The sequence below is a fragment of the Micrasema longulum genome, unplaced genomic scaffold (genome assembly GCF_059751315.1).
Source record: "Micrasema longulum isolate JH-2025_06_02 unplaced genomic scaffold, ASM5975131v1 h1tg000360l, whole genome shotgun sequence".
NCBI classification, from domain to species: domain Eukaryota; kingdom Metazoa; phylum Arthropoda; class Insecta; order Trichoptera; family Brachycentridae; genus Micrasema; species Micrasema longulum.
Genome location: NW_028277562.1, coordinates 192,887 through 210,593, shown reverse-complemented (window position 1 = coordinate 210,593; position 17,707 = coordinate 192,887). Strand labels below are relative to the sequence as shown.

General features: G+C 31.4%; 1 protein-coding gene across 1 annotated transcript in view; it reads right to left on the bottom strand.

Annotated features, from left to right (window-relative positions):
* Positions 1-5,389: 5,389 nt before the first annotated feature.
* LOC148282219 (alkaline phosphatase, tissue-nonspecific isozyme-like) overlaps positions 5,390-17,707 on the bottom strand; it is a gene marked incomplete at its 5' end in the record, with an annotated part of 170,538 nt that continues 158,220 nt past the window's right edge. Inside the window, 4 exons of the mRNA XM_088225435.1 lie at positions 5,390-5,404; positions 5,507-5,637; positions 13,551-13,745; positions 17,504-17,686. Of these exons, the coding sequence (XP_088081561.1) occupies positions 5,390-5,404; positions 5,507-5,637; positions 13,551-13,745; positions 17,504-17,686 (524 nt within the window). The remainder of the gene's footprint in view (positions 5,405-5,506; positions 5,638-13,550; positions 13,746-17,503; positions 17,687-17,707) is intronic.

Below are 17,707 nucleotides of genomic sequence, written 5' to 3'. Positions count from 1 at the left end.
TATGACCTGTCATTGGCTGATTGGCTGATTTCTAGTAATATTATAAGTTTTGTATTAGTTATTTTATGGTATGTATAATTTTTATGTGACAACATTTACAGTGACAATATTACGTGGAAGCCTCTAATTGGACTTTATGATATGTATTTATGGTAAAATTGATTCTTATAAATGTGTAAATGTCTCTTGGTTGTCCAATGAAATAAAAGAAAAAAAAAGAAAAAAAAAAATAAGTGGCCACTTAACAGTAACCATTTACCATTTTACCCATATTTAAACATCTTTATTCCTTCAATTTTTTTATCAGTTGATGTTTGCGAAGTTAAAATTAAGTTGAAGTTAAGTTGCCTAGCATGAAGGTGAAATAATTCAATGAGATGTATCTTACCCGCATAAATAAAAGTTTCAGCTCTTTAACTTCACAAACATCCAGATATGAAAGAATTGAAGGAATAGAGGCAGAATGGTGAATGTTACACAGTGTGTGAAGTGGCCACTTCAACCAGCCAATGACAGGTAATAAGCCCTCTAATAAACCCTCTTCTCTAAAATGTTCTCCATCTCTGTTGAAATATTAACAGTTCTTCAGGGAGTTAAATCCAGTCCTTGTCCATAAAAATTTGGACAAACACAATATTGTCAGAATCTACTATTTATAATTTGTCAAAGCAATAAAAATTGTTGTGTCGATATGATTATTCACTATTTTTACAAAAGTGCCGTTTTCTTAATTTCGCTTTTCTATGGCTGGCTGCTTTATGCATAACTACGTTCTTTTCTTAGTCATGGTCGGTTTTAGCGGGTACGGAAAACTGTCTCTTATTTGCATAGAAAGAAGAAGAAGCGTATAGAAATGAAGTGAAAGAAATGAGGGAATGTTAAAAAAGTTTTGTAATAAAACAGTCCTATTCCTTTTGCTGGACGAGACGCGAGACGAGAAAGGAAAATTTAAAAAAGTTTAAAAAAATGGTTTTGAAGGAAAATTCGCAACTAGTTCGCAAGGGACCAGTTATGAAAAAGCTTTCAGAATCCTGAAAAAAATCTAAATGCATAAATAATGTTAACAAATATATAGGGGTTGAAAAGTTTATTATGGTTAATAAAGTCACTGAAATGTATTATTTGTGTGTACAGTTATTAAATTTTGATATAACTTATATCGAATATTTTTATTTCTAATTTATATATGTCCGTGAATTACAATATTATGTATTATTTTAAGCCATGACGAAGGTCAAGTTATGTTCTGCAAACGGTTGGTAGATAAAATAATTTAATTATTTTATGCGAATAAAATATTTGGGAAGTTATATTATGATACTCAAACCTAAAATATATAATGAAAAACGGCTACGAGGGTGCTTTAAGAAATAAAGAGGTATTAGGTTAACATTAGATTGGTTTAAGGTTTAAGGCTTTTAGCAATTAGTGAAAGTTCTTATAATAAGTCCACGAGCGAATTACTAATCTCTTTGGTCTTCTTACCAAATTATCAATTATGTAAGGAAAAAAATTGAAAGGTTACTTTCAAACGCTCCTAAACTTTAGATCAGTTTTTCTCACAATTGAATTATTTCATTCTCAAAACGTTTTTAGAGGCAATTAAAATCCATGTTTTTAAGGCGTTTTTGTGAAGAAATAAAATAAAATTAAATGAAAAAAAAAATGCAAACAAAATAAAATCAATAAAGAGTGCTGTGGGTGGTTGGCGCGTTTGTCCTACGATGCTCGAGTTCCCGGTTCAATTCCTGAGAAAGTCTTAGTTATATATTGTAATGAATGAATTCATACGGATAGGTACTGTGTGTGAATTAACCCCTTTATTCGCACTTGCAATGTTTCGTAGTTTCGTCAGCAGTAGGCACATTTCTATTCTTTTTTGTAGTATGCAGTGCTGGAAACCATGTTGAGTTTAATTTAAGCCCGTCGTCTTGGTTTATGTTATTTGGGTGTCTGTGTATTTCAATAGCCTCTTTTATTATTTGTGCAGTGTAATTACTGGTGAATTACAGCAATGTTGACCGAAACGTCAGAACAAATCTAACACACACGTTATCACCCAAATAAGAAACATATTGATAACAGTGATTGTGAAAACTTTCGCACCTATTTATGATGACGTGTTATATTACAATTATTTATTCATGATTATCTTTAATTTATGTGTATCTAGTTGTTATTTATTTATAATGATGAAGTTTTGGTTTTTCAAATAATGTTAGTTTTCAATCTTGGCATAGAACTAGATACGTTTTAACATATTACAACAGAAGTATAGAAATTGAAAAAATAATATTTTCAGGCGTTGCCTAGTATGTAGGGGAAATAATTCAATTAGATGAATCTCACACGCATAAATAAAGGTTTCAGCTCTTTAACTTCACAAACATCAACAGATGAAAGAATTGAAGGAATATAGATGTTCAAATATAGGCAGAATGGTGAATGTTACACAGTGTGTAAAGTGGCCACATAAACTAGCCATTGACAGATCATAAGCCCTGTAGATGCCTGGACTTCTATATTACCTTCTCTTCAATTTTCTTCATCTCTGTTGTAATTTGTTTATATAAACAGCTCCCCAGGGGGTTGAATCCAGTCCTTGTCTACAAAAATTTGGACAAACTCAAAATATTGTAGATACGTTTTATTGAAAACACAGTTAATCTCCATCTTAAAACAGGCTGAGCCATTTTAGATGGAGACTAACCTAACCATGTGATACTCTTATTCATATAATACGAGATTTATCCAGAAAGTAAGTCCCTTTTGTATATCTTGCAATCGCAGTTTTGCGCATGCATGATTCTAGCCCTGTCTTTTTGAGAAAAAGTTGATGCTATTAGCTGAAAGTTGTATCCGCTTTATGGTGCTTGTTTGAAATGCCAAATAAAATGAAAAATTCCGCTACTTCAGAGATAAGATAAGGTAAGTGATTTTAATGGATTTTATATATCTGTGTTTAGTGGTAATTAAATGGGTAAGACAATTTAATGCACGTTGTGATATTAAAATGATCATTTTTGATGAACTAGTACATCATTAATTGAAGATGGATTCCTATTTCGTTCGTCGCCATGCACCTTATCACTACCTCAATTAATCTCTCTCACCCTTCTCCTTACCAATGAATCAAGTATCATATATTTTCCATACACCCCATATATTTATTTATGAATGTGAACTGGCTTAATGTTCTTAGAATTCGAGATCATAATTACATACCTTATCTAACAAGCGGTGAGATTTTCAATTTTATTCGTCATTTCAAACAAGCACCACAAAGCGTACAAAAAAATCAGCTTACTTATAATGGCGTTAACTCTTTTTTAAAAATTTAATGTTTTGAACGTGAGACAGTTGTACGCTTAAACAATAATGATTAACCATCACATTAATTAAATTGACCACGTCTTAACATCACACAATATATGAACTTGTATTGTGACGTCATAAAAAACATTGTGCCGCGGACAAGAACTTCTTTCGGACAGAGATTTTTTTAGCTTTATGGCTCCTTGAATTTAAAATAAGGTTAAACATATTTTATTTATCCAACACGATGTAACTATTATACAAAAAAAATAACCCAGTGGCTTATTAATTTAGAAAGAAAAGAAACTGAAAGCTCAATCAACTACATTGCAAGTTAAGCTATATTGAAATTAATATTATCCAGGACGATTATAATACTATAATACAATGACAATAAGGATAAAATTTAAATATATATATGTATGTGTGTGTATGTAAGGGTCTGTATGTAAGGGTGTGTATGTATATGTATGTGTATATATGTATGCATGTATATGTGTGTATGTATGTATATATGCATGTGTGTATGTGTATGAATGTTTATAAGTGTGCACACGTGTGTGTCTATGAATATGGAGATATATAATTAAACATACATGTTAGTCTGCCTAAGCGCGGGTCTTCTTCTACTAGGCATCACTTTAAAATATATATTTAAAAAATAAAAATTATAATAATAATACAAAAGCAAGTAAGTAAATAGGTCAGGATAGCCATCGTGCATACGCGAAACTGCAATCACAGAGCTGCGATTGCAATAAATACAACCCTCGTAAATATGCATGTAGGTATATGCAATCCAAACCAATATTATAAATGTTAAAATTAGTTGGTTCTTTTTTCCTTCACATATCAGGGGAGCAAGAGATTGTTTTTTTTTGCATAGGGATAGCCGGAGAAGGTTAATGGGATACTTTTTTTTTATCACATATAAAAAAATAAAAATCAACAATGAACATCATTATTTGAAAATAAATTGGCAGTATGGTGGGACGATAAAAGGAATCAATTTATTTTTTATGTTCAAAGCATTTAATTTGTGGTTAATCAATTTAATTGGTTTTTGTAAATATCAGTATTTAACCATTTACCAACTTCTTATGTCTACCGGTTGTATGATTTTTAATATCCTCCTGTAAATATCGACAATAATAAACATAATATTTGTAAATCGAGGATTATTTATGTAAACAATACCTTTAATAAAATTTCAAAATTTTTGCCAAAAAATATTAAACGTGTCGTTTATACTAAAATAATATTGGAAATTTTGTAATAAATTTAAAAGAGAATGAGGAATTCCAGCCCAACCCGGAAGTAAATTTTTTAAATGTTTTCGTGTACACGTGAATATTTAAATATTTTGGAGTAGGATGAAATATCTCAAAAACGCACGCAAAAATAAATAAAAAAATGTTAAAGATAGTATTCATTTTAAAATCGTAAATAATGACGTCACTCCTTATATCTACGTGTAGTATTTCCGGTTTACGCTTTAAAGCCCCCGAACGTTTTGACCATAGAAAAAAAGAGTATAATTTGACATTTCGACCAGAGATTATGTCAATTTTCTAGGTTTTTATTAATCGAAACGTTCGTAAAAACAACCATAACGTAGAAATTAGCAAATTACGATCAACTAAATGAAGTCATCAAAGCAATATTCCATAAATTCTTGTCTTTCAGTAACTGGAATCAATTTAGTTTAAGGTCAAAAGTTTACTTGTTTTATTGAATGCTAAGTAGGTAAATACTTTCGTAGTAAGTAAGTCACTTTCATACTGATTTTTTTTTCAATTCTTCTTCTCTTTTAAAATAAAGTCTGTGTGGAAACATAATAAATATTGCAACAGAATAACTATGCAACGTCGCGCGTCGCCATTGGATCCCCCTTTTTTTACACAGCGATAGTTGGAGGACCGGAAATTGATACAGGTTACTGGGATCCCAAAAAAATATTTAATTTTACACGGGAAATACTCATTACTGAACAACATTTAAAAAAAATAAGCGCTCTTTCTAATAACATGGCAAAAATTGACAGCCTCATACCAAAATGCCATTTCTGTGGACTTTAATCAAGAAATATCTACAAAAACCATACAAAATAAACATGTAAAACGTAACCACGAATGTAATATATTGGGTTCCTACGGGACAATAGTTGTACTAGTAGAGAGCTATGTCTTACCTGCGGTTGAGTATAGTTCAGGTGTTCCTCACACCGGAAAGCTTGCTCTCCTAGGCAAGCTATGTAGGCCACCGCGTGGGGAATATAGCTCTGTTCGAAGGTGCCCGAGATCAGGGTGGTCGCCAGGGGACCTGCAAAGGATGAGACGTGATACATCACTATCGGAATATTCAATTTCAAGAAACCTGAAAACAAAACGGTAATAAAAATGGAGTAAAATTCTACCCCGAGTCACATCTAGCGAGGTAGTAAATCAATAATATCAAAACAAAACAGGTATATTCGAACTTCATTCATTAACACGAAAGTTCTTCAATAAAAACAAAACAGATATATTCAAACTTCATTCATCAACATGAAAGTTCTTCAATAAAAATAAAACAGATATATTCAAACTTCATTCATTAACGGGATAAATCTTCAATAAAAACAAAATAGATATATTCGAACTTCATTCATTAACATGAAAATTCTTCAATAAAAACAAAACAGATATATTTGAACTTCATTCATTAACATTAAAGTTCTTCAATATAAACAAAACAGATATATTCGAACTTCATTCATTAACATTAAAATTCTTCAATTGAAAAAAAACGACCGATGATATAATTTCTAAATATTCTCTAGTGTCTGTAAAACGATATAAATAAATACGAAATTAATTGAAACTATATTATATTATTTTGAACCTCCCTGTTTTTAAAGTAACATATTTTCTGAACATATTTTCCGAACACTCCTCTAGTGGAACGGAAGGCCTGTTGACTACTGCCAACAGGCCGGCTTCTCCTGAAGAGTTTTAAGTGGTTTCCTCTCCACGTGAGCAAATGCTAAGAAGTTATTGATTAGCCCACATTAATATATCCCTCCTGATCCCAATAGTTTAGATCAATTTTAAGATATTTAATTGCAGAAAAATCCACTTTTTGAAATATAAACCTTGTATATTATAAGCAAGGTAAATAATAAAGCAACTCCCATTTAAAAAAAATAAATTAAAAAAACATATTTTCTGAACCACCTTAGTATGGTTAAAATTCATTAAAAAATAGAACAAGTGTTTCTTTAATAACTTTCCGTTATACATTAAAATTTCTGCGCAAACAACATATTAAACTACAGTCGCCAGTTGCAAATCCTTGGTTACACGTTTTAATGACTTACTTATTTAATAAGCGCACTTTTCTCATATCTTTCCCTTAACTTGCTAAATACAATGACTTTCTCTTTGTCACACAATTAAAAATAATTTTTATAGCCTGATTTCATATTATTCTTCAAGAACCAGCGCCATACTTGAAGTCACCGAATAATATTCCCAGATAATAAAAAATATAACCATAACATAAAAAAAACAATTTGATCATTTTTCTAAAATTTTATTGGGCACTCGGAAACATTGATTGACACAACAGAGTAGATAAGTAAAGGGTCATTTAATAAGAATAATTGAACAAATGAACATTGAACTTAAAATATAAAACACATTTTATTTTACATAAAACAGATATTTTTATATCATGTTAAATAATATTTATGTTCTAGAGATAATGTTGGTCAAATGTCCAACACAGCGTTGCTAAATCCGTGGTTTAATTTTCATTATTTATCTTATTATATGAGCAAAAAAGGTTAAAAAAATTTACTACCCTGCCGACACTAACAAAATTTCCATTTTGTATCTTCAACAATCTGACAGATGGAAGAATAATTCAATTTTTAAGTAATGCATTTATGACAAACACATTTATTTGATAATTACACATTAAATGTGATTGCATCTTGTTTCCTTAAGATATTTCTTTAAGATCCTAGCAGTATTTTTAAACTTTAAAAGGACACAACACGGCATAGTTGAATTCAAATCAGGAGTTGCGTACTGAGCGACGTCTATAAAGAAACTAATGGATCAAAACGTAAACCCATTTATGAGTAGTTGACTCGCCTTCTGTTTGATGTGCGTATGCGGTTCCTGGACTATTCTTAATTCTATGGTTCAATGATAAATTAGATCGTGGGCTGGACGGTTAGAACAAAAAACATTCTTATAGTTATTTGATAGTATATATTTGAAATGTTTTTCTGATAAATATTTTTATCCAAAAAAGCAGCGATGAATGGTGTTTTTATTTTGAGAGATACATTTTAAACAGTTCTACAACTTCAACTCGATCTCCTGAACAATTTACCAAATTAACGTGACTTCCAGCATTTCAGCTTTAAAGTACAGATATTAATTCCTTTTAATTTTTTGACTTATAAAATAAATTTAATCTCCTTCCAATTTGCTAAAATGATGTATTCCAACGATCAAATTTTTTATTTACTTCAGCCATGTGAAAATCTGACTTATCTTGTTTTTTTCTGTTTTATCATCTAACCGCGAAGCACTGCTTTATCGACAACGCGGAACTTTGTAAAATTTAAATGGAAGGAAATGTTTATTTATTGTAATACGTTTCCTTTACAAATATATTATACGAGCACGTAGGTACACTTATTATCACACAGTCACTTTACTCTCTCTAATGGAGTAAGATGCTCGTGGTTTGAGAGGAAGTTTGCTAAACTTTCCGTATCCATCTTAATGGGACTTTCATCCCTCGTGGAGTTGGGACATTTACAATGCACAAATTAATTAGTTATCTTTACATATGCATAAATAATAAATAAATTATCTATAAAAGAAACATTAAAATACGTAAACGAAAATCATTTCCCTCTCTGCATGTTTTTATTTTTGTCTTTCACAAAACATAAAAGTCCTTGAGGCATGCCTCCTCCCTGTGATAATCTAAGTCTAAAAGCAATGACATTTACTGCCAATACCATATTCAAACTGAAATGTACACAAATATCTATTGAATGGCAAATGTTTGGCATAAGTCTGATTAGAAACGAAAGAATCAGACGCCGCACCAGGCTAAACTAATAATTATTTAGTATTAATTGATGGTCATTAATTTAGTTGAGGTGTTCATATTGATGACGTCTGCGACAGATTAAGGTACTAACTTAAAGTCATTTACGAAATTAAAAACACGTTACCTTTCAAAACGTTAAGATACATATGAACCTTCCTTATTGAATTGATACCTCTTCGTTCTCATTCTCAAGGCACTCTCTTAATACCCATACACAATTCCTCTTTCCTTTCTAACTCATATAGTGTCTATGTAGCTCGACTGTTGAATCATCTCCCATCCACCATCAAAGATGTCACTACATTATCTCTGTTTAAATCACGTCTGAAGAAAAATCTCCTTTCTCTTCCTTAATCTCTCCTCCTTTCCTTTTTCCTCTTTCTTCTTTTTTCCTTTTTCCCGTTGAGTAATAGTTTTGAGTTAAGGTAATTTATAAACAAATACGTTTATTTGTATTTTTATACATTTTTAACTTTTTAATCTTTTTTTTTTCTATTGAATATGTTCTGTGACATGAATTATAAAAATAAAACTTTTATTTTATTGGTTGGTTGGAAGAAATTGCCATTTGGCAATAAGCCCGCCAATGTACAAATTACATTATGTACAAAAAGTTAAATAAATAAATAAAATAAAAAATATCTTACGGAAGGTGTGTTTCGGGTCTCACATTCATATTTAGGTGAGAATGTTGAAAAATATTATACCGAAAAGCATAATCTTTAAAACAAAACATAAAGGCAAAAGTGTACATTTTTAATTCTGTAATGTTTTGCCAATAAAACTTCTTTGTGAATATAAATTGATTGTAGATCACTTTTTTGATCCGGAACATAAAAAAATCCTCACTTACAATCCTAGATTAAAAACTAAGGGTTCCTTAGTCGTTCTCTGAATTACAAATTGCTTCAAAGATCGAGCATTAAATTGCGTTGTTTCTCAACTTGTTCAATGATCTCCCACAAACTATCATAAATATGGAAAATCCTTTTTCCGGTTTTAATCCGATTTTATACTTTATAGTTACTGTTAAAAGGCTATAAAAAATAACAATGTAATATTATAATAATAATTGTTTATTGACAAAAATAACAACTACTTGATAAAGTAGATTAGATATAATACATACACACTTAGGTAATAGATTTATCTGGATCATGTCTAGTCTGCCTAACTAGGTACAACCTGTTTTAAGGCAGACATTTTTATGCAAAAATAAACATTTACATTACTACCTACTAGTTAATTAACAATACAGTTTTACAAAATAAATTTATTATTTAAGAATGTATTTTGAGTAAATTTTCCGATTTTTTTCGACCTAAACATAGTAACATTTTTTTTACAAATTTATTAAATTTAATCAAGGTCATGGTTTGGCAATGTTTGGGTAACATATTGAATATTTTGAGGCCCAGAAACGTGATTTTTTTTTGCCCGAATTTAGAGTTTGTTTGTTTGTAAAATAAACATGTCTAAAAAAATTGTGTCCAACCGAAAAGTCTTTAGACTTAGTAATTAATTGTAATATGTTACGAAAACACCAAATAAACACTGTTCTGCAGCTTTGAAACTAAAAGATATAATATACCAAATTTGTAAATTGAAATGGCAATAGGGAGATTTTATTGCGAAACAGGGATTGGAGAGATTGGCACCCAGAGTTCTAAAGTGGAGACCGTGGAATAATAAAAGAGCAGTTGGAAGGCTCCAGTAAAAATGATCTGATGGTATTACTCGTATCCTAGTCGCAGGAAAAAAATTGGCAAGAAAGACTAAAACATAGAAGATTGGAAAATATTTAAAAAGGCCTGTATGAATATAAAAGCAGTTGGGGATGATGGACCAAAAAACAAAGATTAAGAAATATGCCTACTCGTAAAAACAAAATACATAACATTGTGTTTTTATAAGTAAAATGGTCAAAAACATTTAATGGCAATCGCAGAAAAAAAACCGCAAATATTTAAATCCCCAATTTTTTCCATACGCTAAACAACAAAAGATAAACATTAAGCAATTTGAAGCAACAGGCGATAATTTATCATCACGTATTTCCTTTAAATTAGGGTAATAAGCCCCAAAGACAGTACTCCGCATTTTTTAACAATTGTATTACTGTTATTTTTTAACTATTGTATAATTTGCAACTTTTCGATTTTGAACCCATTTTCTATAGCTTTTTTAGTAAAATCTTGAATTTTCGTTTGAGCCTCCGACGACAAATTGCTTGAAAAGCGGTTTATAGGAACTTACGCCCTTAGCGCCATTAAGGTTATTTTCACAAAAATGTCGCTATATAAATTATCCAACTATATATTTAAATGGTTATTTTTTGCTTGCCGTCACAAACAATAATCATACGACCAATCTTTGATATTTTCTATGGTGAATACGCATCCGCAAACGCGTCGTTTCTAAACTTCTTCTTTCGTGTCAAACATTTAAAGTGACGGATCGCTTGCGAGGTATCAGGCGCTGCTTTACGCAGGTCCTTTTTTACATTTTTAATATTTACTCAATATTTTACATACTGGTTAGTATAATACCAAAGGCGGAGAACCCTGTGAAACAAGTGAGGCAGAACCTCACTAAGAAATCATTGCTATTTCCCAGTACCTAATATGTATTTATACTTGCACTATATCAATTAAAAACATCGTTAGTAAAAACACCATTATTTCAATTAACGATACGGTTGAATTTTGCTTGAAAATAACGAAGATAAGATAAAATAACACGAAAAACGTAATTACAGTTTTTCAAACATGCTAAATACATCTTTACTGCTATTGCATAAGGTTAATTTTTGAATACGCGGGATGACACACGTAAATATTAAGCCAACTGAAGCGATGTTTTTGAGAGCTTCTAGTTTGTGTATACGTATTACTCAATGACGTCATATTTGTCAGAGTGTAAGTGAGTTTTGTTTATCACACATCCAAACAAAAAATTTGACGGGAATACAAAGATTTCTTTGCCTCATTAATCTTGTGGAAGAGAGAAGAGCTTGAGTCGCAGGTCAACCGTCCACCAAAGCTGCCAATTTAGTGACTTTGTCGCTTGATTAAGCGACATTTAGACATTGAAAATGACTTTTTTTAGCGACAAATCAATTCTAGCGACTTTTAAGCGAGCTGTCAAGTGAAAATGGAATCATTTGTGTTTTTTAAATTAAATTTTACTTCCTAAAATATAGAAAGGAATGGAAAGACAGACATTTTTAGTTTATTTTAATAAAATCAAATATTTTTGTCATTAATATGACATGTAATTACTTATAAAAGCGATTTTCTTATGAATGTTGATAAATCGAAAGCTATGGTTTTTGAGAGGGATGAAAATATAACTAAATGTGAGATCAGTGTGAACGGAGATATTCTGAATCAGCTAGAAGAATTTGTGTATCTGGGAAGTATGTTTACTAGGGATGGAAAGACTGAGAAAGATATTGAATGGAGGTTGAGTGCCGAGAACAGGGTGAACGGTGCACTGAAATCTACTTTGGCAAACAAATGTTTATCGCAGGAGGCTAAACTAGCAGTTCACAACGGAGTTCTAGTGAAGTATGGAATTGAAAAAATGATGATGAAAGTAGGTTGAATGCTGTTGAAATGCGATCCCTCAATGCGAATATGTGGCAAAACGATTTATGATAGGTGCACAAATGTCGAGATCCGTGAACTGTGTAAGGCTGAGATATGCATTATCGACAGAATCAAGAAAGGGGTGCGGCGTTGGTTTGGACATGTAGAGCGAATGGACAACGAAAGAACGGCTAAAAAGATCTACGATGCGAATGTTGATGGATGCAGAAAACGAGGAAGGCCGAGAAATACATGGCACGAGCAAGTCCATCCAATACTTGAGGAGGACATATCAAAAGTAGAAATAATCGGCGTGCGTGCATGATAACATTTAACAACACTGTTTTCCTAAGAAACCACTTTCTAGTCACCGTAACGACGGCTGTCCACCGCATCACCGTTCACTACGGCCGTTAAAATACGGTCAACGCTGTCCTAGGAAACCCTTGCTTTAAACTCCTTATAATTTCTACCCATGTATCTCTTTTTATTAGATTTTTGGTAATACTAAAATATTATTTAATTCAATACATTTTAAATAAATCGTCTTCCTACATTTTTACACCCCTTTATTGGTGAGATGACCGGAGTTTGACGTTTGTAAAAAGAATGCCATATTTAAAAAAAAAAAAATATTTTATGTTTTGAAATTCAACCATAAACAAGTACCTACTTAAATTCAATATTTGTTTAATATTAACAATTTTTAGTTATGGAATTAATCCCAAACAAGTAACTAGATGAAAAGTATTTTTCCAAGATAATAGCAGGCAGGCTAACGTTTGGGCAGGACAACGTCTGTCGGGTCCGCTAGTATATATATTTTGTTTCTTTTAATAAAAATTTCTGAATTTAAATAAAAAACCTAAAAATTTCAGTTCGGAATAGAAATGCTTAAAAAGTGTATGTTTTATTTTCAATCAAGATAAAATTGATTTAATTTTATAAATCAACTTATTTACATGTTTGTTTGATGGCAGAACATTATAGTGAAGCCGTGAAAAAAGAGAGTACTTAGCGTAATTTGAACTGGGCAAATCAACAAAGAAAGCAATAGTTTGCCTCGTTCTATGCTGTATTATTTAAAAAAGAATAAATAATAGTATAGGACTGTCTAAATGAAGTTTATTATGCTTTAAATTATTTGATAAAATTATCTTTATGTCAACGATCTTTAAAACTTAAAAAAAGTTTAATTCATTAATCCAGGCAATACAAAGGGCCATACATATACATCTGGTATAAAGTTACGCCTGTGCTCAACTGCATAGTAGTAGAATAAGGATTGGACTACTATCCTTCTTATAGAGGCTTTACAAACAAACCCTGCATATTAAGGACGGTATTTCTACTCTTATTTTTTCACTATGCCTAGGCGTAACTTTATACCAGGTTTATCTTAGGTGCAAAATGACGATACTATATGATCGATCATGAAGTGATTTTTGCAAACTAATACCAAAAACTTATTCTTAAACATTTAAAAATAAACACTAAAAAATGGTTTTGTATGAAATAAATATTTACCCATAGCATAAACTGGTACATCTTCTGCTCCATGAGTAGCCCATTGCTTGGGAGCTGCAGCAGCATGCACTCTGTCTCTATCACTGTGAGGTTCGTCAGGCTCCAGTGAAGGTCTGGCTCCGTACCCTGGGCCACTTCCATACAGTATGGAAGTGTAAGGCAGATTATCAAGGTCTGATAGCTTTGAGTCAGTACCTGAAACAAAAATTGCTCTTAAGTGATTTTCGTTTTGGAAGATAATATCGCACCTTTAGGATGAAAACGACCTAACTCAAAAAAAGTTTAAAATGATTTAAGATCGTAAAACGACTTCAATGAACATTATCCATCTTTCTGCATTTAAAAAATGTAACATTCCGGTGGGAATAGGACAAAACCGTAACATCGGTCCTACATTACTCAGATAATTGAGATTCTGTGTCAGTACGGAAGCAAATAGTTTTTGTTCAAATTGCTGTGTGATGGACGTAACGCAGACAAACATATAGTGACCGAAAGCCGGTTGAGTCGATTTAATCCTAATACAAATGGCATGTTTACTTTTTTTTTGAATAGTTAAACGAAACATTAAGCATCGTTAATGTTTCGTTCCGACAAACTGATAATCTGAGTGACTTATTTAAGTTAATGTCGTTTAATTATTTAAATTATCACTTTAAAAATGACTCATTAAATAAGTGTCTTGTTTCAACATATAATGATTTATTTTTATGACGTTTTTTTTTCATAATAGATATGAATAATTTTAAACTTAAAATTGAGGGCTTAATTAAAAAAAATACAAAACAATCGACGAAAGAATACGAAGCTTTCACAATTTACAATCTACTTTTGCAATTTCCCAAAAAATTGATTTTTTGAGAAGAATCGTTTTCGTCCTAAAGGTGTGATATATAGTAATAAAATATTTTTTAAAATAATTTTAAACGCTTGTTTGAGATGTCAATCTTTAAGACAAAGTCTTTGTGGTGTAATGGCTAAGACACTTGACTCACACACGTAAGATTCCGGGTTCGATTAACGATTTGAACACGAAAATTAATTGTGATTTTTCTCATGTCTGGGTATTCTGTGCTACCATTCGCCACTGTGATTAAAACTCTTGGCCTGTTGTAGGACAAAACATGAAATAAAACAATTCCAGGCTTTTAACAGAGATGGTAAAAAAGTATAAATTTGACAAATTCTTGCAAAGATTGAGAATCCTGTATGAAGGTCATTTAGTATTACAAATTGAATGAATTGAATGAACTGAATGAAATTGATTAATAAAATAAATACATTTCAATAGGGATATACCACGTTTTTTGAAAACATTTTCAAAGTAATCAAAGTCTATAAAATACTATACGGTCATTTTTTTTCTTCTAATTTTATTATTTTAAAATTTGTTATTTTGAATTCCCGCAAAAACGGTAATTCCTTCGTATTTGTAACTAGCCATTGAATTTTGTTAAGAAAATTATCACAAATCTTAACGTCAAGGCCAAACACGTCACGTTTTTCTACGAACGTTTTTTTATTAAATTTATTTTTTTACATTTATGTATGAAAACATTTCTCCACAATATCCAAATTGATTTTGAAAATAAAATTGAACATTTTAAATCCATTTAATGTATTTTAATTGGTATTCGTAAGATGTGATATTTCTCCATAATGATATTATATTTTATTTCATTATATTTTTTTTTGCACCACAACAGGCCAGGAGGCCCAATTACAGTGGTGAATTACATCGCAGAACACCCAGGCTTGAGAAAAATCATATTTAATTTTTGAGTTCTCACCGGGAATCGAACCCGGAACCTTTCGTCTGTGAGTCAAGCATAATAATCATATGTTGTTGTTTAAAAATTCAACATTGGGAAAACAGGACACTCCAAACTGAAAATTTCAATGAAATAACAACGCTTATAGTTTAAAATACGTTAATTGGTTTGTCCTAAAAATTGCTGTCAACACATGGACAATGTCGAGTCCTAGAAGAAAATAATTCTGAAAGTCTTCTCGGGGGTGCACACATACACGAAAAAATTACTCGTTGCCAAACGAGAAAAGCCGCCCGAGGGAGCGTTCTGAAATCTTGTGAGTAGGTACATTAACATTAATAGTTTGCAAATATTCACTCAAGTCAAATTGGCTGCTTACAATTTTGCACAAGTAAACAACATTCGGTAATTGCACTAAATAAGTGCTCTAAACTTTGAACATGTCATTTAAAAATAAAGATTACACAAACATCACTCTGTCTGTAAAATGTATTATGTAACTTAGTAGACATTATAATAATAAAAATGTACATCTCCCCTCCCCTCCCTATCCTCTCTTCAAGCATTTTTGTCCTTATCCCGCCCAATTTACAGTTACTTAATGTTCTTAAAATGAATATTTCAAAAATCTTTGATTATTAAGTACATGAAAATAACATTTTTATATGTATAAATTGTATTTATTTATTTGATATGTAATATATTTTCTTTACTAACTTTGTATACTATGTGGAAATCTGTTATTAGTTCTGAGTTTATACACTATATCTGTTTGTTTACGAAAAATATGTATGTAGAACTGTTGATTTCTGAAATAAATACTAATAATATCTAAATTTATTTCAACAGAGAGGGAAAAATTTTTGAGAAGGGAATATGGAAGTCTAGGCATTAACAGGGCTTATGACCTGTCATTGGCTGGTTTAAGTGGCCACTTTACACACTGTGTAACATTCACCATTCTGCCCAAGTTTGAACATCCACATTTCCTCAACTCTTCCATCTGTTGACTTTTGTGAAGTAAAAGAGCTGAAACCTTTATCACGTGGGTGAGATTCATCCGGCTGAACTAAATCACTACTAATAATATCATTTAAAAAACAGAATTCTAAGAAACATCTCTTGCAAGAATTCAACCATTGACTATCTTGTTTTAATTTGATTATCTACAAGAGTTCTAAAAAACACAGGTCAATTTAAATTTGAAAATTAACAACAAGAAATAACTACCCTCAGGGGAAACAGCAAATTAAATTTGAGGAGCTAAGTGTGAACATAATGGAACTGTGATACTTTTACGTGACAAATTAGATGAAAAAAATGTATCCAAGAAAATTGTTTCACCTAAAAACTGACCGTTGCGTTGTTCACGGTCAAACCACGAGCCCACTGCGTGATATCGCATGATTGGCCCATTTCACACCACGGCAAAATCAACACAACGTGATAAAATACAATACGCAAGATCGATATTTATTGTTTTAGTTATTTTATGTCTGGCAAACGCAATAACAAGTACACTATGAGACCGACTAATCTCCAGTCGATTTTTTTGCAGATTTTTTACCCAAGAGTACTCGCTAAATGGAAATAATGATTTTGATAAAATTATCACTAAAATCTCTTATGTTAAGTTTTACTATATTATTTGAATCGGGTTGTGGTTCCATGACTAGTGTTACGGACTCGCGGGTCAGAGGTCCGAGGTTTGAACCCCACCCTACCCCAATTTGATTTCCAATTTCTAAAAGTGAGTGATTTATCAGTCGTTGAAAATAGTAACCGAAATTGAAATATTTGGGTAAATTATAAGAACGCTTTCATTTCTTTTTTTTAACCGAATCAACCAAAGCGTTTTTATTGACATTTTTATTAAATTTATAAACTATGAAGTTTTATAAAAAAAAACGACATGTATAAATATTATCAAATTTAAATACATAAGCACAAACAAATCTAATAAATGTCAATCCACCATAATTTTACCGTGCCGTTAAGATTGATGATATGTGTGAAATAAACTATTCTCTCTCAGGTATCACGCAGTTGGTTTGTTTATTTGGATATTTTTGTAATAATTAAAAAAACTTGAGTTAGCTAACTTTAAAAAAAAATATTAAAATCCTCAAAAATTAAGGTATACAATCAGAAACCCCGTTAATCATAAGAATTGGCTCTTACCAAGTATTGGATGTTCTCTCGGTGCTCCGTGTCCACCAACTGTCATAACATGACCGTGGTCAGCTGTTACCAAGATGAGATCAGCCCTCGTGACAGCGGCCCTGACAGCAGTCTCCAGCTGAAGAGTCTCGTCTAGGGCTCTGTAGGGGTTGTTGAAGTGATGAGCGTGGTCTATCCTTCCACCTGGGAAACACAAAAATGATG